We start from the raw sequence: 25,681 nt of genomic DNA, 5'->3' as shown, positions 1-25,681 counted from the left end.
TCTGGGGTCTAAGACGATGAAGGGAAGGTACGTCGGTGGGTGGTGGTGGGCACCCCGTGGAGTTCATTTCTGTAGCATGCACAAGTGGAGGTTTTAGCGCTCAGATTGTGTTAAATCTCAGCTGGGGATCAGCATGTGACTGTGTCTCTCTTTGTCCTAAACCAAAGTGAGGAAAAACCAGCCCTTTCTAATAAAGCTGCAGCTCTCTGAGAAATACATGTAATGAGACACAAAATCAGGACGACTTTCTTTCAAGGGTGGTAAACTTTCATAGTGCCACAGAAAATGGCACTCAATTTTCCATTACAGGAAAGTCTTATATGCAGGGCCAGAGAGATAGCACAGTGGGTAAGGTGCTTACCCTGCACATCCCATACGCGGCACTGCCAGGTGTGATTCCTGAGTGTAGAGCCAGGAGTAACCCTGAGCACCACCCAGGGTGCGACCCCCAAAGAAGAATCTTTGCCAGTTCTTTATCTTTGGCTGGGGGCACACATAGCTGTGCTCTCGGCTTACTCCTGGCTCTGTACTTCGGGGTCATTTCTGGTAGAGTTTTGGAAGATCAAAAATGTTGAATTTACTTTTAGTGTTATGTTGAAAGTGTTTTCTATTTGACTTGTGCTTAGCCCAGTGGACAAAGACTGAGCTCTGAAACTGGCCAGTGCTGGGGGAGGTTGAGTTTCTGGAGGGGGACTGGTACTTCCTGTTGGGAAGGTGGGTGTTGATTCGGGAAAGCCTCAGAAGGGGCTGCGACAACGCAAAGCACTTCTCTTCACTAAGTCAGGGCTTCCTTCACAGGGCCCAAATATCTGCCAGGCTGACAACTCAGCTGAGATCAAGAAATAGACCCTCAACAAAACACCCTTTGCGCACATAAGAATCCCCCCCTCAGACCCCACCTTTCATGTCAACATCCAGTTGATACTGGTTTCTGACATAGGTATGGTGGTCCTGAGTAACCAAAAAGAGATCGCGAAGGCCTCAAATCAAGCACTTTATTCTCTTTTCTTGGGACAGATATTTTTTATGGTCGGGTCTCTGTGTAAAAATAAACTTCGCTAATACACACACACACACACACACACACACACACACACACAGCATTTTTGCTATATGAATCCAGGCAAAGGAAGGACCACAAAAGTTTTCCTAATGGAAAACAGCAGGAATTTAGGTGGATTGGTTCTGGGCACTCTTAGAATGACCTTATGCTATCAAGCCAAATTAATCGACTTTAATGACAATGCACTAAAAACCAATGAAAACACAGTATGGGCCCCAAACAGATAGGGAGAACACTGATAACCTATTGAAAATGAAATGAAAACATCCTACACGTGAGTTGTACCACTTTTCTATATTAATCACCAGAGCTAAGGCTTGCAGTGCTGACGGCCTAGGACTTTTCCCGACAAAGTAGACAAGGAGGTCTGATGTAACGGAAGAGGGCTCAGATTGAAGATTCAAGTATTTATTTATATTTTGGTTTTAGGGCTATTCACAATGATACTCAGGGGCGAATCCCAGCTCAGTGCCCGGGGACTGCTTTGGGCAGTGCCGGGGGACAAGGGTGGGGAAGAGAGACCATGAGACACTGCGACTGGAACCCTGACCTCCTGCTGGCAAAGCCCGTGCTCAGTCTGTTGAGCTCTCTCTCTCCTATTCTATTCATTTTTGGGTTTCTCAGCCACTCCCAGCAGTGCTCAGGGCCTATTCCTGGCCTGGAGCTCAGTGATCACTGCTGAAAAGTGGGGGAACCAGATGCTGGGTTTTGGGTGCTGGGAACTGATCCCGGGTTGGCCGTGTGCAAGGCAGGTGCCCCACCCAACGTCCTGCCCTTGTAGCCCCCAGCTGGTCCTACATTCATACAGGCGATAGATTCTGAGTTTCTTTAATGGTTTCAAAACTGTAGCTACCAGGAATAAAAATGGCCTCGATGAATATGGCACCCAGACCTTAGAACAATCTAGACCAGTAGCTTGGTGACATACTGGTAGAGCTGTTCGGTGAAGGCTTCTGAGGAGAACTTTTCCTTCACCCTGGCCCTCCCAGCCAGTCCCATTGTGACTTTCAACGAAGGTTCCTGGATGAACTTCTCGATGGCTTCCGAGAAGTGCACGGGGTCAGGCTCACACAGGAACCCCGTCACGCTGTGCACAATGGACTCCAGGGGGCCCCCTGAATTGACAGCGATGACCGGGCAGCGCATGTACATGGCCTCCAATGGCACGATGCCAAAGTGCTCATTGCTGGGGGTGTAGAGCACGCATGTGCAGCCGTGCAGGAGAGAGATTTTCTGTTGGTCCGAGAAAGAGCGCAGGAAGGTCACGTGCGGGTCCAGTTCTGCCTGCTGGACCATGGCCTTCAGCTCCTGATAGTGTTCCACGTTCTCCTGGACTCTCTCGTCGTAACCGCCCGCCATGATCAGGTGGACCTTTTCCCAGTCCTGGGCCGCCAGTTTTCCACGCAGCGTCACCAGGGCTTCCAGAGCCAACGCCAGGTTCTTCTTCCGTTCGTACCTGTTGATGGAGAGGAACAGGAATTGCCTTCCCTGGGGGACGAGGTCATCCAGTTTCTCAGGAACGGCTGAGTCGAAGCTGGTGACATTCAGGGACGGGTAGAGGACATCGGGGTCTCTGTGAGACAGGGACTTGAACGTCTCCTTAAATATGGTAGCTGTGAAGCGGCTGTTGACCAGGATGCAGTCAGCCATGCCCGTGGTGTGCTCCTCGAGCCAGTCGAGGGGGGCCCTGTACAGCCGCTTCAGAAAGGAATCTCGCCTCGTGAGAAGCAGATCCGGAAAGTGACAGTAGAACAGGATCTTCTTGCGCCGTCTGGCCAATTTGAACACCGGGATACACGCAGACACCTGGCCAGGGCAGAAGTTAAGAACAGGTTAACAGTGACGGTCAACTCACCGTCGGCCAGACCAGAAGACCCTGTCCCCACTGGCCGGTCTCTGGACCCCTCACGGGGATGTCATTCTGGTCTTCCCCCAGGGGCTCCCCTAGTGTCCAGCCTTTGACCAAGGTCTTGGAGGCACCAACTGGCTATGTGCTGATTAAAGAACAATCCAGTGGTTTCCTCTAGTACTCCACTGACAAATGGAAAGAATGGTCTATTGGCCACATTAACATTATGTTTTTTTCAAGGGCAAAATTAATTTGAACTTGCTGTCTACCAGGCTCACGGCAGAGCCTGGCAAACCACCCGTGGTGTACTCAATATGCCAAAAAAAGGAACAACGGTCTTCATTCCCCTGATCCTGAAAGAGCCCCCAATATGCCACTGAGCTACACTAGCATGCAACAGGGACGAATGGAGACGTTACTGGCGCCTGCTCAAGCAAATCGATGAACAACAAGAGGACAGTGATACAGTGACAGTCTACCTAAACTATGACCATCTCAAAGGGGAGTCACTATCACACAGAGAATGCCATGCTTTATGTTTCTCTCACTTCTGCATGAGTTTCAGAGCTGGGTGAAACCACTGAAGGCTTGTGGCCACACAGAGCGGCTCCTCCAAAACAGAATGAATTAGTCTGAGTGGTTTCTGAGTGGGGCTTTTCAGACTTTTTTCCATTTAGGCTTCCCAAAGGCTTCTGATACCTTTTTATTCTAGAAATACAACATGGGTGAGTGCTATCAGACATGCCTGGGAGTCATAAAAGGTTTGATCTGAAGTTGATTTTTGGTTCATGTTTAGAAACTTTCACTGTTGCCAAAATTTTCATGATTCCATGCTGCACGCCCCCCCTCCCCCCTCCCCTCGGCCTTAAACCTTCTACAGTTTAAGAAGGTTTTAGCCAGGAGTAGGGAATTCCTTTTCTTTTCTATTTTTTTTTTTTTTTTGGTGCCAGGGGCCATCTGGATATTTTTAACATTATTTGAAGGCCATACAATACAGTCAGCTCAGCTGTTGGCAGCTGGTAAGAATCATATGTATCTGACTTGTCATGTACCGGGGCAGACCACATGATTTTGTGGGCGTTGAGCAGGTAGCAGGCTGGACACTGCCCATTCCTGGTTTACAGCAAAGGCTCTGGGCTCCAGATGCCAATAATGTGATCCTAGTTTTACCAGGTACCTGTGAGACCTTACCGAGTACCCTAATCTTCTCTGGGCCTCAATTTCTTCTTCTGTAACATGGTGACAATTAGAATAAACAAACACTAACGAAAACCCCCTGTTTGTTGTGACTATTACCCACACTGGTATATGTGAAATGCTTAAGCATTTAGGGGCTGGAACGATAGCACAGTGGGTAGCGTGTTTGCCTTGCATGCGGCCGACCCAGGTTCAATTCCCAGCAACCCATATGGTCCCCTGAGCACCGCCAGGGGTAACTCCTGAGTGCAGAGCCAGGAGTGACCCTTGTGCATTGCTGGGTGTGACCCAGAAAGCAAAAAAAGAGAAAGAAATGTTTAAGCATTTAGTATAGTATGTGCTCACTAATTGGCAGTCAGTCATTACTGAGCATGGGCTACATTCAGGCCTTACTAGAGACTTTCCTTTGGGGATGAATTTAGTACTAATTTAATTCCAGCCCACTTAGCTAAACCCTTGAAGGAGGTGAACTTTGGGGACACTTAAGGGACTTATCCAAAGCCACTTGTTTGAACAGTTGCTGAAACAGAACTTGAATCCAGGATCCCACTTTCAATCTGATTGTTCCTGGATCCACACCGACCTTTGCTGTCTCAGGTTCAGACTGCATATACAGGATGTTTTGTGAATGTCCACATTTCTTACAGACATTGAAAAAGATGGAAAGTAAATCAGGAGCAAGAACTAAACACAAACATGAATGTGACATCACGTATTTCCATCAGTGTGACATATGCTCACGTCTGCCAACGCACAATGGCAAATCATGTCTGCCAGTGTGGCAAAAGCATGGAATAACTCCAGGCGCAGCACACATGGAGAATGACAAGTGACCGTGTCACTTACAGAGGTAAGGCAAAGGCTGATGACATTTAAAATGAAGAACTCTGGGGCTCAGGGAATAGTACAGGGATGAAGGCTGCACGCAGCTGGCCTGGCTTTGATCTGCAGCACTACAGGAGTCCCCCAGCCCTGGCAGGCGCAGCCCCCAAGAATCACTAGATATGGCCCCACTCCTCAGAAAACCCACAACTCTGACCCACTGCTTCATGTCTAGAAATTTACTAAGGGACACTGACACAATTAAGAGAAAACAACAAACTACAAGGATGTCAACTACAACACTGATCCACTAGAACTACTCAGTGACAGTGGCCATGGAGACACTATGGTACATATAAATAAAAGACAATTTTCCAGTGACTACAAAGAATGAATTTCTAACACTAAAATGTTAGAAATCCCGAACAGAGGTGTTGGAATACTGAGTGTAATAAATTATTGTGAACAACTTTGTGAAAATACAATTAGATTGAAAAAAAAAAGAAAGAAATCCTAGAGGCTTCTGGTTTAACCAGGGTTGTGGCTGACATGGAGTTTGATCCCTACTATCCCTCCCACTCCAATCAAAAAAGAATAAAGGCTTGAGTTGATGCTTTTTTTTTGGGGGGGGGGCAGGACAAGAGAGGGAAGAGGGGCGGGCAGTTACCCAGTGCTGCTGGGAGGTCAGGCTAGGAAGCTATTCAAGCCCAAGGCTTGAGGATGCTGTGCTGCTCATGCCCCGTGGTGATGCCCAGATGAGCTGTGCCCTCCTGGCAGTGCCTGAAGGCCCTCCAGGATTGCACCCTGTGATGCATGCAGTCAGAGCTGGGGATGGAACTGGGGTTGACCGCATCCTGGGTCTTATCTCCTATTCTATCTTTCCGGCCCTAAACTTTAGATATGGTGGTGGTGTTGGGTGGGAGGGAATAAAGAGAAGTAGATCCTAGATCCTGGGGGGGGGGGGTGTCATTATTTTATCAAAGAATTTGAGTTTTCCTTCAAAACCCAGTAGAGAGCCCTCTGAAACTTTTGAGTAGTGGTTTAGCTTGGTGCTTTCGCATCTAGGTAAGGGGGAGGCGGATCTCGCAGCAAAGGCCCAAGGGGACAACGTACATGTGACTTGGACGCGGAGTCAAAACACATCACGCACAGAAAGAAAAAAGGGGCAGGGCTTGCTGGCCCTTCTCAGGGGTCCACTCTACTTCTGAATCCAAGTGACTTAGAACCCGATGATCCGGGAAAGATGCAGCTGTCTAAAAGGCCAATTGAGGGCTCCAGGCGGGGGTTGGGGGTGTGTGTGTGGGGAAACTTTGGAGGTCCTGCATACTTTGGATGCGTCCACACTAGAGTGTGAGAATCTCGTAGGAAAAATTAAAAAAAAAAAAAAAAGAGCGAGAGAGAGAGAGAGAGAGGAAAGGAGGCGAGTCCAGGGCCCCGGGCGTGGCCGCCTCACCTGGTCACACACCACCACGTCGAACTCCTCGTCGCCGAGGAAGAGCACGTAGAGGGCCAGGAAGATCATGCGCACGTAGGCGCAGAGCGCGGCGCCGCGGCGCCCCCAGCCCAGGCTCCGCGGCAGCCAGTCCCCGGCGCAGCGCACCGGCACGGCGCGGCTCTCGGAGAAGCAGTGGCCCGGGTCGTAGTGCGCCGTCCAGATCCGCACGCTGCAGCCGCGCGCCTGCAGCGCCAGCGCCGCGTCCAGCACCAGCCGCTCGGCGCCACCCACGCCGAGGTCCGGGTGCAGGAACAGCACGGACGGGCCCCGCTCCTGCGCCATGACCCTCGCGGCCGTCCCGGTCCCCCCGCGGCCTGCGGGGCTTTCCGCGCATGCCCCTTGGCCCGGCTCGCTGGGCCTCGAGGCGACGGAGGCGGGGGGGCGTGTCCACAGAGGCCACAGACCACGCCCCCTTCCCGGACGCGGTTGTCGCTTAGGCCACATCAGCGCAAATCTAGAGTGGCCTGGAGATTGCCGGAGAGAAAAGTTCTTGTCTCTCCATGGCTAGTGCCTTCCTTGGTAGAAACTGGCATCTGGGGAGGATTCAATGACCCATTCTAGAAGAGACGGAAGTGTTTTAGTTCCCATGAAGGAGCGGAAGGCGTCTCTTTTCGCAAATTATGTACAGGCATTATCTAGGGCAGCTCAGGCGTCCATGGTGTCGGCGAGGACCCCTGCCAGCCGGCCTGGGGGCGGGGTCTGCACAACTCGGGCTGCGGAGCCTTGGGAAAGAATCTCCAGCGCTTCCCGGCCGTCGGCATCCGCCCAGCGCCCCTCACCTGTCTCCAGCATGGTAAGGCGACCCCGGCTTTCTCTTTGTCTTCTGCCCCGGGAGCGCCGCGCTCTGCCTTGCAACTCGCTTTTCTTTCTTCCTTTCGTGGCTTCCTCGCGTCCCCAGCCCCCCGTGTTGGTTGCGGCTGGAGGCCGCCCGGGCCTGGGGTGGTCCCAGGCCGACCGGTGTCGCTGGTGTCGCTCACCTCTGTCTCCTTCTTACCCTCTACAGCCGGGACCAACCCCCAGTGGCACAAACGTGGGCTCCTCGGGACGCTCTCCCAGCAAAGCCGTGGCCGCGCGCGCGGCGGGATCCACAGTCCGGCAGAGGTAAGGGGGTCTACCCTGCGACCCTCCAGGGACAGGGGAACCTGGGCCTGACCCAGCGCAGGGATCGGAGGGGCCCGAGGAGAAGACCCCGGCATATTAAGACGTGTGAAGGCCATTTGAGCCTCGATGACGTGGCCGTCGGAGAGCTCAGACTTTTGGGGTGTGGGAGGAGGTCGAGACGTTTGCAGTTGCAGGCCGCGCTCTGCAAAGAGCAAAGTCAACACACAGGGACGGGGGCGCAGAACAACTTGAAGGACTCGGTGGATGAGCTGGAGCGACTCTGCACTCCCATTTCTGAGTTTCCCGTACGACGACTTTGTCAGGGGTCCTGGCTCTCCGCTTTCTTCCATCAGGCCCAGCTGAGCCCCGGATCGAGCTGCCGTGTCTGTTCCCCTCCTGCACAGCTGTGTCACAGCAACAGTGAACTTAGCATAGTTTTCTCAGTTCCCTACAACCCCCTTCATTCTACCTTCCCCAGTGTCTTTTAATTCTCCTAGATTCAGCTTCAGACCTACTTCCTCAGTGGCCGTCTCCGCTCTCACTCCAAAGCATCATTTTTCTTGTGGTCGTGGCAGCATTTATCTTTCGGTGTTTATCTCCTTCATAGACTGACTGTAACGGCACACGTGGCATCCGAATGTTCCCATAGACCTGATGAGGTCGAAGGAAGGAAACAGATGGTGCTACCTTGGTGGGATTTTTGAAGCACCTAGTAGGGCTTTAAATCCAGAGAAGCCTTTCTTTAGGGACACATTAAAAACCATCCTTGAGGATAAAGTGTTTCTTGTTGACAGCAGTAGTTAAATCTAAGTGTGATGTATTTGAACTTATGTAAGACATTTCAGCTTAGCACAGAAATTCTAAAGGATCTGTCACGTGGGGCCATTATCAGGAAGGATTATGATTTTCCTCTCGCAGGCCTTCGAGAGAAGGCTGCCAGGTACCAGCAGAAAAGTGTGTCAAGCTATGATTTAGGTTATTTGACCCTAGGGTATTGTCTCTTTCCTGGGTTTATCCTTCAGAGAATTTTGTGCTAGGATGGAAAGCGTGTCCTGAAACTAGGGTTTGGTTGGCCTGTGTGTCCACTGATTCGCTTGGGGCCTGAGTTTCAGCTCTTCTCGGTTTGCAAGGGAAGATTTTGTAGCCTGGTCAGAGTGAACGAGGGGGACAGAGAACTGGAAACTGGGGAGGAGAGCTCTTTCCTGAGGCCTGGTAGCACTGTGTGCTGAGACCAGTGGCCGTCAGAAAGTTTACTTTTACTTATTTATTATTATTGCTACTATTACTTAGAGGGGCCACTCCCGATGATACTTGACCTGGAGTTGTGGTGCTTGCGGGCATCTGGGCTACTCCAGTGGTGCCATGGCCTGAACAGAAGGGCTGCATACCTGCTGGCCTTCCGCTCTGCTACATGAGCTGTGACCCCTGCCTATTAGAAATTTTGAAGAAAATTAAAAGAAAAACGCCTCTTTGTATACTGAAGATGAAGTCCCGAATGCACAAGTGGGTGGAGAGGTCTGCTACGACTTTGCTAGCGGCGAGGTGGCCGTTTCCTCTTAACACACTGGGTGCTGTGCCAGGGTCACCGACAAGGCTCCCGTTGTAGGGACTCGGGGACCCTGCAGTCTGCTTGCTTCTGATTCGGGCAGTCTCTAAGTGTTAGTGACTGACATAGATATATGTCATCAAAAACTCTGTTGCTGCATCGTGATCTCCTGTGAAAAGTTCAGCTGGAGAGAAGGATGGTCCAGTGGGAAGCGCAAGCAACTGACCTGAGTTTTAATTCCTGAATCCGGAGCTAGGACTAAGCGCAGAAGACTGCGGTTTTATCCCTCGACTTAATGAAACTGCAGAGAGAATCTAAAATGTGCTGTTCAAGTGCCTGAAAGGAAAAGAAAAAAGGAGAGAAGAAAAGTGTCTGCCATAGAGACAGGCTTGGGGGGAGGGTGGGATGTGGTGAGGGAAACCCGGAACATTGGTGGTGGGAAATGTACACCAGTGACAGTGACCGAGATGAGTGTTGAAACATTTGTATGACTGAAGCTCATTTATAAACAACTATGTAACCGTGTATCTCATGGTGATTGAATAAAAGTAATTTAAGTGTACTATTCAAGAGGCCCTGAGGAGGTCGCTGTGGGGGTTGGTTGGCTTTGCTCCTCAGCACCACCTGGTCCCCCTTGTGCTACTGAGGAACATGCCCTGAGCACTGTACTGGGAGTAACCACCGAGCACTGCAGAGTGTGGCCCCAAAGCAATGAAGTGCATGGTTTAATGAGATGCAGGACTTGGGAACACGGAGAACTCGTGTTCAGAGTGAGAAGTGAGTCCTCCTCGCCTGCTGCCTGCTGGGGTATGTGATCCTGGTTCACATCTGCCTCTGGTACTCTGTCTTCTTCCCAGTAGTTTTCATGATGAGCGAAGGGCAAGAAGTTCCAAAGAAAGTTAACATTTTTTTTCCTTTCCTTTTTTCAGTCAGGCAATCTTAGCAAGGGATTTCCAGGAAAATTTCATTTGTAATGTTTTCCTCTTACAGGAAAAATGCCAGCTGTGGAACCAGGAGCGCGGGCCGGACCACCTCCACGGGCACTGGGGGGATGTGGCGATTCTACACTGAGGACTCCCCAGGGCTCAAAGTGTAAGTCGCGGGTGAAGCAGACCCCGGTGACTGTCCTGTGGTACGGTAGCACGTGGCAGTCCTCTCCTTGGCGCCACTGCTGGCGTTGGCTCTGATGAGAATTCCGACACACAGCAGCCTCGGGTGGCCCCGGTTGGGTTTGCCTGTGTGCCCGCTGATTCGCTTGGGGCCTGTGTTTTGGCTCTTCTCGGTTTGCAAGGGAAGATTTTGTAGCCTGGTCAGAGTGAATGAGGAGGACAGAGAGCTGGAAGGGAAAAGGCGGAGTGAGAGGAGGCTGTTTGTTGTTCTCGTTCCACACTGAGAAATAGGACTTGCCACTTCATTGGCTGAGAACTGGGAAATTTTTTTTTCATGCCCTCCTGGAGGCAGTAGCTGGTATTATAGCGCAATGATAGTTTCTCCATTTAGCCGTTTCCAGTGTTGCCGGTTCCCTAGTTGTGCTAGCTGGTGAGTAGAACCTGGAGGCCAAGAAGGTCACTGTCCAAGTTTTGGGGAGTGCTCCTTGGGGATAGGAAGTGGGCCTCTGACGACCCTTGTCCTCATGCCTTATTTACCTCCATTCTGGAGTTTCAGTTACTCTGAGGTAGATCTAATGCCTGAGTCCCGTAAAAGGATGTCCAGGGTGCGGCCCCTGTGATCAGGTGATCCGCGAACGCCAGGTCACCATGATTTCCACCTGTTTCTGTGAGTGAGTGGGGGAGAAATCGAACTCATGACAGTCGCTGTAATTTGTGGAGTGTCTTAGGTGCAGAGCTGAGGTTGAGAGAGAGGCAGTGAAGGGTTAAGTAGAGACAGCGAGACTTAGACTCTGGTAGTCTGACAGGAGCTTCATGGTAGCTGGTAGTGAAGAGGCAGAATTAGGTTGGCGTGAAGGGCTTTGTTCGCTGGGCCAGCAGCTGGGCCCGGATCCTACATTTGGTTTGCGAAGTACCTGAGATTCTCGAGATTGGGTTGGTCGTGTGGATTAGGCTCGCCCCCTCGGGAGACATCTGTGATGAGAGAAGTGCTTTAGGAAGCCACCCTTGGAGGTGGGTGATGTGAGTTGGCAGCCTTCTGTAGACCTTTGTTTGGGCCTTCGTTAGAGGTGGTTTTGTCGTGTGGGCTTTTGCCCCGAGCTCCAGAGGCTGTAAACCATGTTTGTATCTCAGAGAGGTTTTTGGTGAGAGGACAGCACGGTTGGGAATTCTTGGCGAGAGATCCTTATTGTGGAGCGTATTGGCTTCTCCTAGTTGCTTAGCATATTTTTCAGTTGGTAAGAATAGCGTTTCCCGAGAGTCTCAGCACCATTCTCAGTGTATGTATGTATTTAGTATCTCAGCAAACCTTTGAGAGAGCCTGGTGGTTAGCGTCGTGCTGCAGATGAGGAAACTGAACCTTGTGGAGGGAAGGACAGTGCAGGTTTCCAAATTCTAGCTCTTTGCCACATCCCTCTGCACTCGCTGCTTCATGCCTGTGGCTGTTAACCTTGCCTTAACGGCGGGGGAACGAGCGAGTTGTCTCAGGTCCTTTCGCCCGCACTGCAAGAGGGTTTTATTGAGAGTCTGTTTTAGAATCTATTTGCTCCTGCAGTAAGCTCATAAATACACTTAGCCTCTTGCCTCGCAAGTCGGCTCCTTGAAGATGGGAACACGAACGTTGGAAAGCGATGAGGTGTGAGCTCAGACCTCTCTCTTCCACTCTGGCGGTGTGTTCTTTGGCAAGGAACAGTCTCTTCAGCCTCAGTTTCCCTTCGGAGAAAATGGGATCAGTGTTTGTTTTCAACTGTATCCGGTGTCTAATTGATCAGACATTTGACAGTGCTCTGCGGCTACAGGGTGAGACTCTCCTTTGTCTGCCTGGTGTATTGTCAGACCCTGAAGGTTGTCTTTAAATCTTAGATTCATAAAACAGATGGTAATCGGATTGATTGCACTTAAGTGTTTGGAGGGTTTTTTTTTTATGCAAAGTAATCAATTATGTGTAATTAGATTAATGTTTCCAGGACATCAAATTATTTATATAATTTTTAGTGTGTTTCACTCGCATGAACATTCTTCTTTCATAAATGACCACAATGCCATGTGACTTGCAAAATGTCTACAGTATTAGTTTTGGGGATATTTTTAAATGATGTAAATAATATTCCTGGGTTAATGGTAGGTGTTCCCCAACCGCATTCCTCACCCTCCCACCCCTGTCCCCTTAGGCACTGATTTTTTTTTTTTAATTAAATCACCGTGAGATACACAGTTTCAGAGCTGTTCAGGATCAGGTTTCAGTCATACGATGTTCCATCATCCATCCTTTCACCAGTGTAAGTTTCCCACCACCATTGTCCCCAGTTCCCCCCCACCCCGCCCCTTGGCATTCTTGTATTACAAATACAATAACGTATTATTGCTAAAAGTAAGCTTGCCTTCTCTTCTTATTTCCAGTGGCCCTGTTCCAGTATTGGTTATGAGTCTTCTGTTCATTGCTTCTGTATTTATGTTGCACATTTGGGGCAAGTACACGCGTTCATAGATTCGGCTACATCCATCTGTCTGTCATCTGAAGAAGAAGGAAAAAAATTCAACATATCTTGGACCAAAAGCATAGAGATTTTCTGTTCATGAGAAAATAAATTTTCTGTAAGCTTACTGTTTCACAGGCAACTTAAGAATTGAGTTTAAGAAATCAATTTTTTTCTATGGGTAATAAACTTTATAATTCATTTATACCAAGTGTGATGTTGATGTGTGACTGACCTTAGTCCCTTTGCTTTAGATTTACAAGTAAATACATAGAAAATATGTTTTGTGGGACAGCTTTCTTTGTTGGATTGACAGTTCCTATTATCCATGTAGTTATTCAAATTCATGCTACCGAAGTTGGCCTTGATTGGTTTTCTTCTAGGTATTTCTGTGCTGGTGATTGTCATTTTGGGTGTTCTGCACTTTTCAAACAGGGTGCTCATGACACCGTTAGGCAGATCTGTGTTCAAAGGTACGCAGGGGACAGTCAGAGAAGTCAGCCAGAAACCTTGGATGGGATATTTGCTCATTCTGTTCTTTGTCTCTAAAACCACAGATAATCTGTTCCCTCTTTTCTCTCTGAGTTCTTAATTCTCTAAATGTAGAGCAGACTTTTATATGTGTCTCTGCTCCCTAAATCTGAAGATAATTTCAAAATGATATTTTGATTCAAATCCTGAAACTGAGTTTTGGAATAATTCATTTGGTACACTGACTTTTGGAGTAATTCATTTGCTTAACGGTTCATGAAGTGCAATTTTATGTACCTATTTTAATTTTAGAGATCTTTTCTAAGTCAGTTACCAGCATTTCTAAACAGAGTTGGTATAATTTCAAACAAAAATAAAAGCTTTTGGAGTTTCACTTAGTTTATCTTCCTGGGCATAGGCATTCAGCTTTTGGTAGAATCTCAGAAATACTAAGGTGACATAAACTGAAAGATCCATCGTCAGAAATCTAGTACCTTAAGCCATATTTCTAAAGAGATCTATGAAGTATTTAGCAGAATCACAAGATAATGAAGTGCGTTAGAAGCAGTTTTTTTTTTTTTTTTTTTGCTTTTTGGGTCACACCCGGGGATGCACAGGTGTTACTCCTGGCTCTGCACTCAGGAATTACTTCTGGCGGTGCTCAGGGGACCATATGGGATGCTGGGAATTGAACCCGAGTCCACGGCATGCAAGGCAAACACCCTACCCACTGTGCTATCACTCTAGCCCCCTAGAAAGCAGTTTTAAAAGCATCTTTTCCCAAAAGTAAATCTTTAAAACAGTTATAAAACAGATTGAGCAGTTCCATACATTAAAAAAAACAAAAAACCCAGTTAAATCTAAATAATGATGGCTTGTATCTTTAAAAATGGTTTCCTAGGACACTGGATGGGTGAGGTCTTTCTAATTCCTCATAAATGACAAATTATTGAGAATTAAATGGGAAAAACTGGTTCCTTCAGATCCAGGGACTTAATCACATGAATTGGTATTTTTGTTTTGAAATTTGGTACAGAAGTCTGGATTTTACGTGGAAGAAATTGAAGATGTGGGGCTGGAGAGTACAGCGGGGCAGGTGCTTGTGTTGCAGATCACTGACCCGGCATCCCTGTGGTTCTCCCGCCCTCCAGGAGTGATCCGGACCACTGCTAGGTGTGCCCCCCAAACCAGTACCCCCCCCAACATTTTTTTTTCCCTAAAGATAGATCTTCAATGGAGTTGTTGTTTGTTGTGATGTTCGGGTTGATGTAGCAGGTACAAATGGTGTTTTAATTTGTAAAAGCAAACCTCAGGGAATTGTTTTTCTCAGTGGGGGATGCTGCAGCCACTTGGGGGAGCTATTTGGTTTTGAGGGGTGCTTTTTTCACTGTACAATGCTCCCTCTTAGCCCATCTGTCTGGCAGCAGTCTCTAGTGGACTGCGTTTCCAGTATAGGGAGTTTAACACAAAAAAACACTCGTTGGCCGCTGCAGGCATTTCATTCAGCAGAAGGAACACTGGTGGTTGGGCATAAAGATGTACAAACGTTTATTATGTAGCTACTTTTGGCTCTGGTTACACATTGCTAATCCCATAGCTGAGAATGTTCAAGCTGTTCTCTTTCTTTTGTTTCAATTTTTAAAAATGGTGGTAAAATGCACATGATAAAAAATGTGCCATCTTAACCAGGTCTGTTGGAGGCCTTTGGCATTAAGTACACTCATAATGTTGTCCTGTCCCCTTGACACACTCCACCTGGAGCATGTCTTGCCAAATGGAAGCTTTATTATTGCCAAACACAGTAATAACTCCTCCCCTCAGTCCCTGCAGCTTGCCATATGAATAGAATCGAGCATTATTTTTACTTTTTGGTGACCGAGCCCACTTAGCACAAGGTTCTTCAGATTCATCTTGTGTTTTGTAGCATGTATCAGAATTTCCTCTTGAAAGCTGAATGATGTCTTCCTTCACTTCTAGAGTAGGAACCCTGGTCTGTTTCCTAAGCTCTAGAGCCCTATCAGGCATTTATCATACTGATTCTGAATGCCTGATGAATCGGATCTTTACCCGAGTTAGAGCTACTTTGGCGCAAAGAATTTTAAGCTCCCTTGACTCTGGGCTCTAGCTCTTACACTCAGGAGTGACTATAAGCCAACATATACCGAGCAACGCTAAGTGATTAAAATTTGGACTAAAGATGGATTACATTGGGGCTGAGTGTTAGTTAAGTCATTGGGGAAAATCATGTTTGAGAAAGACATCCAGAGTTGCTGGGACTAGTGGGGACATGAAAACGCAGGAATCTCTGTGCCCAGTACTCCCTGTTTATGTCCCAGAACAGTAAATAAGGGAAGATCTGTTCTGGGAGAAGTAAAATACCGCATAGGTCTTTACACCTATACTAGTGTTGGCTACGATTTTTTTTCCCAGGTGCCATTGTTTACAAAGAAAGAAATGAAAAGGAATTCTGAAAATGTGCCGCTGTTGCTAGCATGTTAAATTGAATGAAAATGCCTACCAGACTGGATTCATTCAGTAGCACAAAATACTGTATCTAGGGACTGGAGCTATAGCGCAGCGGGTAGGGCGTTTGCCTTGCATGCGGCTGGCCTGGGTTCGATTCCTAGCATTCCATATGATTCCTTGCACACCGCCAGGAGTAATTCTTGAATGCAGAGCTAGGAGTAACCCCTTTTGGGTGTGACCCAAAAACAAAACAACAAAACAATTTAGAATTCCTAGTCCGGGTACCCTGTGCTTCAGTGGCCCAGAGCTGCCTGTTCTGAGTGGACAGTCGCATTGCCTCTCCCCAGGAGCTCTGCAGGCCAGGATCAGATTTGCCTGATAATTTGGTCTCACTGCTAACTCTTTCAAACTTAGGGCATGTCCTGTTTCAGCTTCCTGGCGTGGCAGTATTCTCACCAGTAAAATTCTCACCACTAGCTCTGCCTGTTGCCAGTTGCGAGATCCTGGGAGATTCACTTCCTTTCTCTAGTTCTTTTTAAAAAACATGTAAATGAGTTATGGGTATGATAACTCATTCCCACCAGGTAGGATTAAACAGGAGGAGAGATCCAGGAATGCTTTGTCAATTAGCTAACAAAGAGGTTATTTTTAATAATTTTAGAAATGTAAACTTCTTGTTTAACAATCTCATGAGAAATGTGGTATTTGCCTCCATTTTAAGAGGAAACTGAAATTTAAATCACTTTGTTTTAAATCCACCCTCTCTCTGTCTGATGTCAGCCCCAGGTCCACCCACAGGGGGTTATTAAGTATTTGGGGTGAGAATGAGGAAAGGGTGCCCTAACAGTAGAGATTCTACAACAGAGCTTTTGAAAGCAATCCAGCAAAAGTGCCATACTATAACTTTAGAGTATGGGACTTCAATCTGAAGTTTCCAGTTGCGCAGACTAAATTCCTTTCTCCATCCCACTCCCAGGCTTTATGGATTCGGTGGAACTTTTGCAGTTGATTGTAGAACAAGCAGAGTGTTTACTCCGACAGTAAACTTGCTGATGCTTTGTCCTATTGGGGTTTGTGGAAGGGCCTGATATGAAGGTAGCTCATCATAGCTACAAAGGGCTGGGCAGTTGAGACGCTCCAACCCTCATCTCGTGGGGACTCTAAGGTAGATTAGATGATGATGGAGAAACTAGACAGGAAACTGGCCCCTTCAACCATTGGTGAACCAATTGCTGGGACAGAGTTTGCCTGTGGTGTTTGGACAGTGGTGACAATACTTTCAAACTGGTCACTGACTCCAGGAAATCCATATTGTGTGGCCACTTGTTCCAACCAGGAAAGCCAGTGGCTCTTAGACGCCCTGCTTATGGTTGAGAGTTGCTCTATCTTCTCTGACACAGTAGAGACAGAGACCCCCGAGACCAAGGATTTGCCAAGATCATACATCAAAGACATGGCAGAAAGACTTCCTGTTTCCAGAGTGGGGCGTCTTCCCAGAACTACACCAGGAACCTGATTGTGAGTCTGTGTTTAAAACCAGATGATGTTCCTTTTGAAACTAGCATCCAGGGAGATATACTAGAACTCGGTTCTCGGAGGAGGGTGGGCCCTGAGGAGTGGTCATCAGAGAGGCAGGGTGAAGGCATTCAGATGAGCTAGGAAAAGGGATCATTTTAGTAAACGGTGGAAGAAGTCAGCATGTTCATGGGAGATGGTGAAGAGAGTAATTGGGAAGGACCAGGAGAAAGCAATCTTTTCATTCTTGTGCCCAGAGATACCAGGTGAGCTGGGTTGAGGTTTGAGCTAAGATTAGACTGTTTATTTTTTCATGTATTTTTTGGTACTCGGGCTGGGTTTATTCCTGGCTCTGTGCTCATAGGGATCACTCCTACTGGGGCTTTGAGGGCCATGTGGGGTGCTGGGGATTGAACCCAGGTCAGTGGAATGCAAGGCAAGCAAGCGCCTATCTTGCTGTACTATCTCTCAAGCCCTAAGGCTAAAGAATTTAAAGGTTATTATTCCTAGGTGCTCTGGCCATGAGGTCCCTTTCCCATGCCAAAAATATAGAAGTGTTTAAAACATACAGATGAAGTAACTAGGACTCAAAGGGGTCATCTGTGTTCTAGATCAATGTTCTTCAGCCTTGCTACATCTGCAGACCCATTTACTGACTGGCAGTTACACGCAGGGTTGCGGGCCCATGAACTCAGGATTGAAGACCACCGGTCTAGATCACTCCCCCGAAGAAAATGTTTATATTTCAGAAAGCAGAAGAAGACATATGAGAAGGAGTTGGAGTCACACCTGAAAGGTTTGCTGGAGGCTGTGGAGATGGATGGAGCAAAGGGATCCTGGCATACTTGGCAAGCTTGAGGGGCCCTTACTTTGACCCCTGGAGCCCCTGGCAGTATTGGGTGTAGCTCTGAAAATCCCTGAGCAGGAATGGGCACTGGACATCAGACCGTCACTGCGGGACCAAATCTCATCAGAGATTGCTCCCACCTTCAGCACCCTGAGAAGGGTCTCTCTGCACCCCTGCCCCCACAAAGGGCTCGTGCGTCCTGAAACACTTTCTTCCTGTTGCCTGTGGCCATCAGCGATGCTCTGCTCATTGGCACAGTGCCCCACGGTGCCTGAGGATCTCACCCTGCCCTCTGTGAGTTCGCATTTGAAGACTGTTGCCTGGTGGTTTGCAGCGTCAGCTAGCGGTGGCACCTGGAGAGCAGGAGAGATGGGAGAGCCCCCTTTCCCCCCTGCTCCCTCCCTGTGGCTCTCAGAGGCACCCTTTGTATAGACTCTGTGCCCTAGTGGAGAATGCGGCCAACTCAGACTTCCCTTTCACTGCAGCTGCACAAAACCTTCAACCGATGCCAGGGAGAAAAGAAAGTAAGAGGTGAAAGTTGGGGCTGGAGAGATAGCTTAAGGAGCAGGATCACATGCTTTTTTTTTTTTTTTTTTTTGCTTTTTGGGTCACACCCAGCGATGCTCAGGGGTTACTCCTGGCTCTGCACTCAGGAATTACTCCTGGCGGTGTTCGGGGGACCATAAGTGATGCTGGGAATCAAACCCGGGTCGGCCGCGTGCAAGGCAAACGCCCTACCCACTGTGCTATCGCTTCAGCCCCAGGATCACATGCTTTGTCTGCGGGAAGGCCAGTTTTGATCCCTGGCTCCACAGGGTTCTCTGAGCACCTCTGGGGGGTGGCTTCCCTCACATGCAAAAAAAAAAAAAAAAAAGTGAAAGGTGCTAGTATGTAATGATGGTGCTGGGTCAGGATCCCTTGTGGGTGAACCATTTAATGCCAGTGTGGCATCTCCTCTGGCCCTCTTGACAGTGTGCAAGGTCTGAGCTCTGGCTCTATGTTGTCCACCTGGCAGAGACTTCATTATAAGAGATGGCTGGATCTAGAGGAGGTACACCTCTATGCAAACAAGAAAACAGGTGCCAGGGAGTCCAGAGAAGTGTGTTCATGCTGTCTGCCTCCTTTTGCTGTTTGATGCTGCATTTAGTAGTAATCAAAAGCCCAAATAAGGGGGCTGGAGCATTAGTACAGTGGGTAGGGCATCTGCCTTGCATGCAGCTGACCCGGGTTCAATTCACAGCATTCCATATGGTCCCCCGAGCACCGCCAGGAGTAATTCCAGAGTGCAGAACCAGGAATAACCCCTGTGCATCACCAGATGTGACCCCAAAAGAAGAAAAAAAGCCCAAGCAAACTGAAACGAGTAGGGAGTGGTCCTTCTTGGCAACCTTTGGGCCTGCTGCAGACCTGGTGCTCTGAAGATGCTCTCTGCTCTTCCTCTTTCTTTCCATACTCCTTAGTCTCCTCTCCCTCCTCCCTTCCTCCCCTTCTGCCTTCACATTGCTCCCTTCTTGCTTCATTGACTCTTGAATTCAATTCTTCCTGGGCTAGTGTGTGTACAGAAACACTAAAGCATGCAAAGGGACACAAAGGGATAAATGTTATAAAAAATTAATTCTGCCACCCTAGCCTCCTGAATTAATAACTTGAGATCTCAAGTTGGAGAACTCATGCTTAGCAGACACTAGGCCCTAAGTTCAGTTCCTGGCACTGCATGCCCCCTTCCAGTACTGTTCCCTGGTGTGGTCATGGTCACCCTGAGTACCACAGTGCCAGGCCCGAGCACCCAATTGGCAGGTCCATTTGGCTTGGCATAGCATCGCCTCTGCCTGGAGTAACCCAGGCCCCCAGATATCACGGGGAGTGGCTATTGTAGCACTGTAGCACTGTCGTCCAGTGTTCATTGATTTTCTGTTCATCGATTTGCTCGAGTGGGCAACGATAACATGTCCATTGTGAGATTTGTTGTTACTGTTTTTGGCATATCAAATACACCAGGGGGAGCTTGCCAGGCTCTGCCATGTGGGCGGGATACTCTATGTAGCTTGCCGAGCTCTCCGAGAGAGATGGAGGAATCGAACCCGGGTCAGCCTCGTGCAAGGCAAACACCTTACCCACTCTCCTGTCCCCCCAGTCCACAGTCCAGGGAAGTGGCTATTAACAAAACAAAACAAAACAAAACAAAACAAGTGATTCTCATCTTTTACCAAGTTAGTAGGGGTTGAATCAGGCCCCCAGAGTTGATATGTGGAAGTCCTAGTGTTGTATTTGAAAATAAGTTCGTAATTGCATTTGAAATAAGGTTTTTGCAGACATACTCAAGTTCATTAGCACAGCCAGCCCTGACTGTACTGGCAGCCTGGTGAGAAGGGAGTTTTGGACACAGGCAGTTACATGGGGAGAATGAGGTGACCCTGGAAACTTAGGCCCAAAATCGCCCCCCCTCCCCAGCCATGACAGAAACTATCTATCTCCACCCAAGGAACCAAACCTCCAGCACCTGGATGCAGCCATTAGCTTTCATCACTGTGCATTGTACTCAGGCCACCCCATTTGTGATGTTCTGTCAGGGCATTCCTAGCAAGCCAAAAAACAACAATATGTCCTAGGGGAAACCAGTTCCTAACTCTGAGCACCGAGGAAAAAAATGCCAAACCCTGTCTTCCTAGTTCCTTCTCATCTGCAGCAGCTTTGGAACTTCTTGATTTCTAAATCCCCAAACCCTGTTCCGTTATTAGCCTGAATGGCTTTGATTCTTCTCCCCTTCTTTCCCCAGGGAGTAAGTAATTACAGGCTCTGATTCATTGCTTCCCAAGCAAGTTTTTGATGACTCATTTTGCTTTCTAAGTATCTCGGTTTGAGAAAGGTGATACCCTAAGTCAGAAACATAAGCATTTGACCCTAGAAATGTCTTTCCCCCATTTTAAATGAAAAAAAAAAAAAAAAGACAACCAAAAAAACCCAACACACACACACACACACACACACATTCCCAAAACCTGGCTTTTGTTTATTCATGAGGCCAGCACTATTTCTATTTAGACTCTTTAACCTAGCAACATTCATTACATAGTGAAGTGAGAAACCTCCAGTGTTCTGACTCAAGAGATCTAGAAGAGCTTGGTTGGTGGTAAATCCTTGGCAGGGGGTTTGATCGCGATCAGAGTGTCGCTAAGTGCTTATACCACCACTGCATTTAGGCCTGAACCTAGGAAGGTCTGACAGCCTGCTGGGATTGAATGGTATACACAGCAGCGTAGGCGCCCAGATTCACCTAAGATGCACTCCACTTCACTGTGAAGAGAAGAGAGCAGGTCTGACTCTGCTGAGTTTACCAAGGTCTGCTTGGATGCCTGACCCTTGGCTTGGTGTTCTAGAAACTTGGCACTTGAATTGTTTCCTAACTCATTTGGCTGGTTGACAGCATGATTTATTCTGCACACCTGCTGCAATTCTGAGAGTCTGGACTTTGGGTAGTTGCCAGGCTGATGATGTCTCTGTGACCATTTCTAACAAAATCCTGGTGCACTGAATAAGTGCACAAGCATGTGCATGGAAGGATGATGTGATGTATGCTGTTTGCGGGCTCTCGGGGCGGTGCTCTCTCTCGCCGCTCCTGTTCGGTGCCCTCAAGCCGCTGTGTATGGACCGTATCAGGTTGGCTCCTCCTTTGTGCTCTGCTTCTGTGTGTGCAGCTGTGCTCTCTTCTGTCTGTCTCTCTATCTCTGACTCTGTCTCTGTAGTCTCTCTTCTGGTCTCTTCCAATCTCTCTTCTTCTGATCTCTCTCTCTCTCCAGAGCCCTTCTGCTTCAGTCTCTAGAGTCCTTCTGCTTCTCTCTCTGACTCTGACTCTGATTCTCAGTCGCTTTGTGCTCTTCTTTCCCCTGCTTCTGGCTCCGATGATTCTCTTTCGCTCTGTGTTCTGCTTCTGTGTCTTCTCCCTTCTGTGTCTCCTTCCCTGCTTCTAGGTCTTCTCTCTTGCTTCTGGATCTACCCTCTCTGCTTCTGTGTTCTCCTGTGTCTTCTGTGTCTTCTCCCTCTATTTCTCTTACAGTCTTAGTTTATATCGCAATTACATAGGGTGGTCACACAAAAGTGGGTTGAACATTAACAAATCAACAAAGAGGGATAAAACCACTCCTCTAGGAAATTAACAAAATCTCATCTAAGGAGATTACTCCAGATTACTAGGAGACCTGCTCAAGGGCGGGATCCCATCCAGGGTGTGTCACTTTCTTCTTTTCTCAGCTAGTAATCCACTTAAATAGTTATAGTAAATTTACTTCTAATATTTCAAGCAATGTTATTCTGTATGAGCACAGTAAGATATATAAACTTAAAGTTTGGTTCTTCCTGAGGACATCTCACTATATATTCCAGACCACAGTCCTCAGGCCAGGTTAGTCTTCCTAACCCCATCAGGGTCCTAGTCTTGTCGTTACTTTTGGATCATGACACCATTTGTCTATGACCATGTTCTCAACTTATAGTTGAGTATTATGGCACTTTGACCTGGCCCATTTTGATGCCAGGGTAGCTCACAGCTTGCCCTGGGTCCATTCCATCCCTCGTCAGGACCCTACTTTTGGGATACTAAGAACTAAGGGCAACTGAGTCGAGAAAGCAGATGCTCAGGAGTAAACATTATTGGAGTCAATCAGCTCCCAAGTTACAAAGCATAATATTAACTGTCTTCCTGTGTCCATACAGAAAGGCCATTGCTCTAAGGTAAACGAAGTTCCCTGCGGCAAGGCTAAAAGGACAAACCCAATGTTATCCTACAGGTTGCTGGACAGAAATACTGCGTTTATTACAGTCCTTTCACTGTAATCCAAGAAGGAACTCACTTGATGTGTCCCTCACAGGAGGGAGTATTTGGATTTCTCATATTATATTCATGTCTCCTTCCTTTGACATCCTGTTGTAATTCCTTTCACTGTCATGAAATTTAGCTGTGAATGAACTACAAGCTAAGTCCTTTGATTTCATGATCCTTGAAAATGCATTAAGGATATGAGTTTTCCTGGGGATCCCTGACACTCATGATTATGTAGGTTACTTTTTTACTTGGGCTGGAGCGATAGCACAGTGGTAGGGTGGTCGCCTTTCATGCAGCCGACCCGTGTTCGATTCCTCCGCCCATCTCGGAGAGCCCAGCAAGCTACTGAGAGTATCAAGCCCGCACGGCAGAGCCTGGCAAGCTACCCGTGGTGTATTGGATATGCCAAAAACAGTAACAATAAGTCTCACAATGAGAGACGTTAGTGGTACCTGCTGGAACAAATCGATGAACAACGGGATGACAGTGACTTTTTTACTTTCACTTTTAAAATCAATTGTCTTTTCTACTTTGTTTCTTTGGTCTCGTGGTACTTGGGGCTTACTCCTGACTCTGCATTCAGGATTCACTCTTGATGGGGCTTAGGGTACCATGAAGTTCCAGGGACCAAACTTGGGTTGGTTGCATTCAAGGCAAGCACCTTCTCCGTTGTTCTATCTTTCCAGCTTCATAATTTAATTTTCTTAAGTTTAACTTATCACGCTTCTTTTACACCATCCTAGACATCTTGACACACACTGCCTTTAATGTTCTGATATACCCATGACAACTAATTTTATAGGTGAGAAAACTAAAGTCCATAGAGGTGGCATGAATCATCCAAAATCACGATGAGGCTCTGAAATGCAAGCATGAAAGTTTGTAAGTCTGTAACTGTACTTCACGGTGATTCACTAATAAAATTTTTCTAAAAAAATCATGATGATGGGCTGGAGAGATAGCACAAGGGCTAGGGCGTTTGCCCTGCACGCGGCCGACCCGGGTTCGATTCCCAGCATTCTATATGGTTCCTCAAGCACTGCCAGGAGTAATTCCTAGGTACAAAGTCAAGAGGAACCCCTGAGCATCACCAGGTGTGACCCAAAAAGCAAAACAATAAATAAATCACAATGAGGCTCCAGACCCCTATCCTACTTTGCCCTTGACTGGCGAAGGGGGGTGGTACATAATGCCTTAAGCATTAATATTGTGATAATCCTGAGACAATTGGGACATCTGGTTGACTTACATCAACTCCATGACCCTTAAGAAAAAAACTTTATCCCACTGGGCACTTCTACTTTTTTAAAGGAGAATGAGTCCCTATTAGATGTTGGGCATATTTGGCCCCAAATTGCAAGTGCCAGTTACCTGATTCCTTCAGGGGAACAATTTCCATCCTCTTCCCGGCTTCCAAGGGCAGAGTCTCTCCCACCTACTTTCCCTGCCTGCTCATCCTCCTCCCCAGGTCTGCTCACCACATTTTTCAGCATTACTGGTTTTAATTTCCTTTACCATCCCCTTTGCAAAAACTTCTTTCCTGATTTAATTACTATTTGTCTTAATTCAATTTTGTTCTCTTGATTGTCGTTAAACTCCTAAAGTTGTTTTACCAAAGAATTTAATGGCCAGGCCACTGCCCCCTACTCCCCACACTGTGCTAGAGATTAATTGGTGTCATTTTGCCTCGAAACAGGTAGTTTCTTACTTCTCTTCAATTATCTCTGGGAGAGGGGAAGTGACCATCCTTCTTCTCAGCCTTTCTGAGAACAAACACTGCTGGGGGCTGCTTTTGAGAGAGGAAAATAGAGAACAGAGAAAGAGAGAAAGAGAGAGATAGACAGAGACAGAGATAGACAGAGAGAGATACATAGAGACAGAAACAGAGACAAAGGCAGAGACAGAGACAGAGACAGAGTCACAGAGAGTGACACACACATAAACACACAGAGACAGAGACACACAGAGACAGAAACAGAGACAAAGACAGAGAGTCACAGAGCGATAGAGAGACGGAGTCACAGAGAGTGACACACACACACACACACACACACACACATACATAAACACAGACACACACCAGAGAAAGACAGGGAGGTGGGAGAGAAAGCTAAATATCTTAAATATTTCTTCTACCTTTCTCTGATGATAGTGAGAGTGTCGAGGAAACCTTTGTCAGCTTTGGCCTTGGGCAAACGGAGAGAGTCCTGGAACTGTGAATTGGGGAAACAGAAACAGAAAAGTTTTTGTGTAGACTTCCTGCCCCCTGAACTGTCTTGTGGAAGGAAATCAACACCATGGAATTCCGCCTTCTGACCATCTTCCTTGATCCAGCAGCCTTTTGACTTTTATTTCTTCAAGCTCCCATTTTCCCTTGTCCACCCGCCGCCCCGCCTTCATCTCCTCTACTTTTATATTAAAACCATGAAAACTGTGGCTAGAGAGGAAGCCTACTTTTGGGCAGGGGTCCAGCCCTCCAGTCAGCTTCATGCATCACCCAGGGGCTGAATTCCCTTCCTTTGTGTGTGGCAAGCACCAAAGAGAACTAAAAATACAAACGAAATACAAAATACAAATTCTGGGGCACTTTGGAGCAGGGCCCAAACAGCAGCCTGCCTGGCACCTAGATGCTGAGAGTCTCTGTCTCAGCTGTGCCCGAGTCTCAGTTCTCTGCGTATACTCGAGCCTCGTGGGATACATCAGGATATATGCCATGTGATGGGAGTACAGAACTGTTAGGATCTAGCAAAGTCATCCATGTCTGTGGCTCTGCTAGGGACACAAGGAGCCATCAATAGCCAGTGTTCGTTACGTGGACAAGCATTGGGTGTTTTATGTCATAGAATTCCAATGTTGGGGGCTAAAGAAGAAACTGAAGTCCTTTAGGCCTTTGTCCTTCCCTTCCGG

The 25,681-nt window shown here is 47.7% G+C and overlaps 2 protein-coding genes across 2 annotated transcripts; one reads left to right on the top strand and one right to left on the bottom strand.

The window, feature by feature from the left end:
• Positions 1 to 1,455: 1,455 nt before the first annotated feature.
• ALG2 (ALG2 alpha-1,3/1,6-mannosyltransferase) lies at positions 1,456 to 6,785 on the bottom strand. The gene is made up of 2 exons (XM_004600432.2): positions 6,385 to 6,785; positions 1,456 to 2,869 (listed from the first exon to the last, which is right to left on the bottom strand). Exons 1-2 carry the CDS (start codon positions 6,706 to 6,708, stop codon positions 1,967 to 1,969), a joined length of 1,227 nt encoding a protein of 408 aa, XP_004600489.1. The 5' UTR covers positions 6,709 to 6,785; the 3' UTR covers positions 1,456 to 1,966.
• Positions 6,786 to 7,112: 327 nt separating this feature from the next.
• SEC61B (SEC61 translocon subunit beta) lies at positions 7,113 to 12,863 on the top strand. The gene is made up of 4 exons (XM_004600433.2): positions 7,113 to 7,219; positions 7,430 to 7,527; positions 10,064 to 10,165; positions 12,580 to 12,863. Exons 1-4 carry the CDS (start codon positions 7,217 to 7,219, stop codon positions 12,665 to 12,667), a joined length of 291 nt encoding a protein of 96 aa, XP_004600490.2. The 5' UTR covers positions 7,113 to 7,216; the 3' UTR covers positions 12,668 to 12,863.
• The last annotated feature ends 12,818 nt before the right edge of the window (positions 12,864 to 25,681 follow it).

This window comes from Sorex araneus, chromosome 1 (assembly GCF_027595985.1).
Source record: "Sorex araneus isolate mSorAra2 chromosome 1, mSorAra2.pri, whole genome shotgun sequence".
In the NCBI taxonomy this organism is placed as follows: Eukaryota; Metazoa; Chordata; class Mammalia; order Eulipotyphla; family Soricidae; genus Sorex; species Sorex araneus.
Note: the sequence above shows the minus strand (reverse complement) of the source record. Positions and strands in the feature narration are given on the sequence as shown.

Coding starts and splice junctions, on each gene's coding strand:
- SEC61B (XM_004600433.2), top strand. Junction 7,528..10,063: donor GGATCCACAGTCCGGCAGAG/GTAAGGGGGTCT, acceptor TTCCTCTTACAG/GAAAAATGCCAGCTGTGGAA. Junction 10,166..12,579: donor GACTCCCCAGGGCTCAAAGT/GTAAGTCGCGGG, acceptor TCTTATTTCCAG/TGGCCCTGTTCCAGTATTGG.
- ALG2 (XM_004600432.2), bottom strand. CDS start 6,708: ATGGCGCAGGAGCGGGGCCCGTCCGTGCTGTTCCTGCACCCGGACCTC. Junction 2,870..6,384: donor ACGTGGTGGTGTGTGACCAG/GTGAGGCGGCCA, acceptor TGCCCTGGCCAG/GTGTCTGCGTGTATCCCGGT.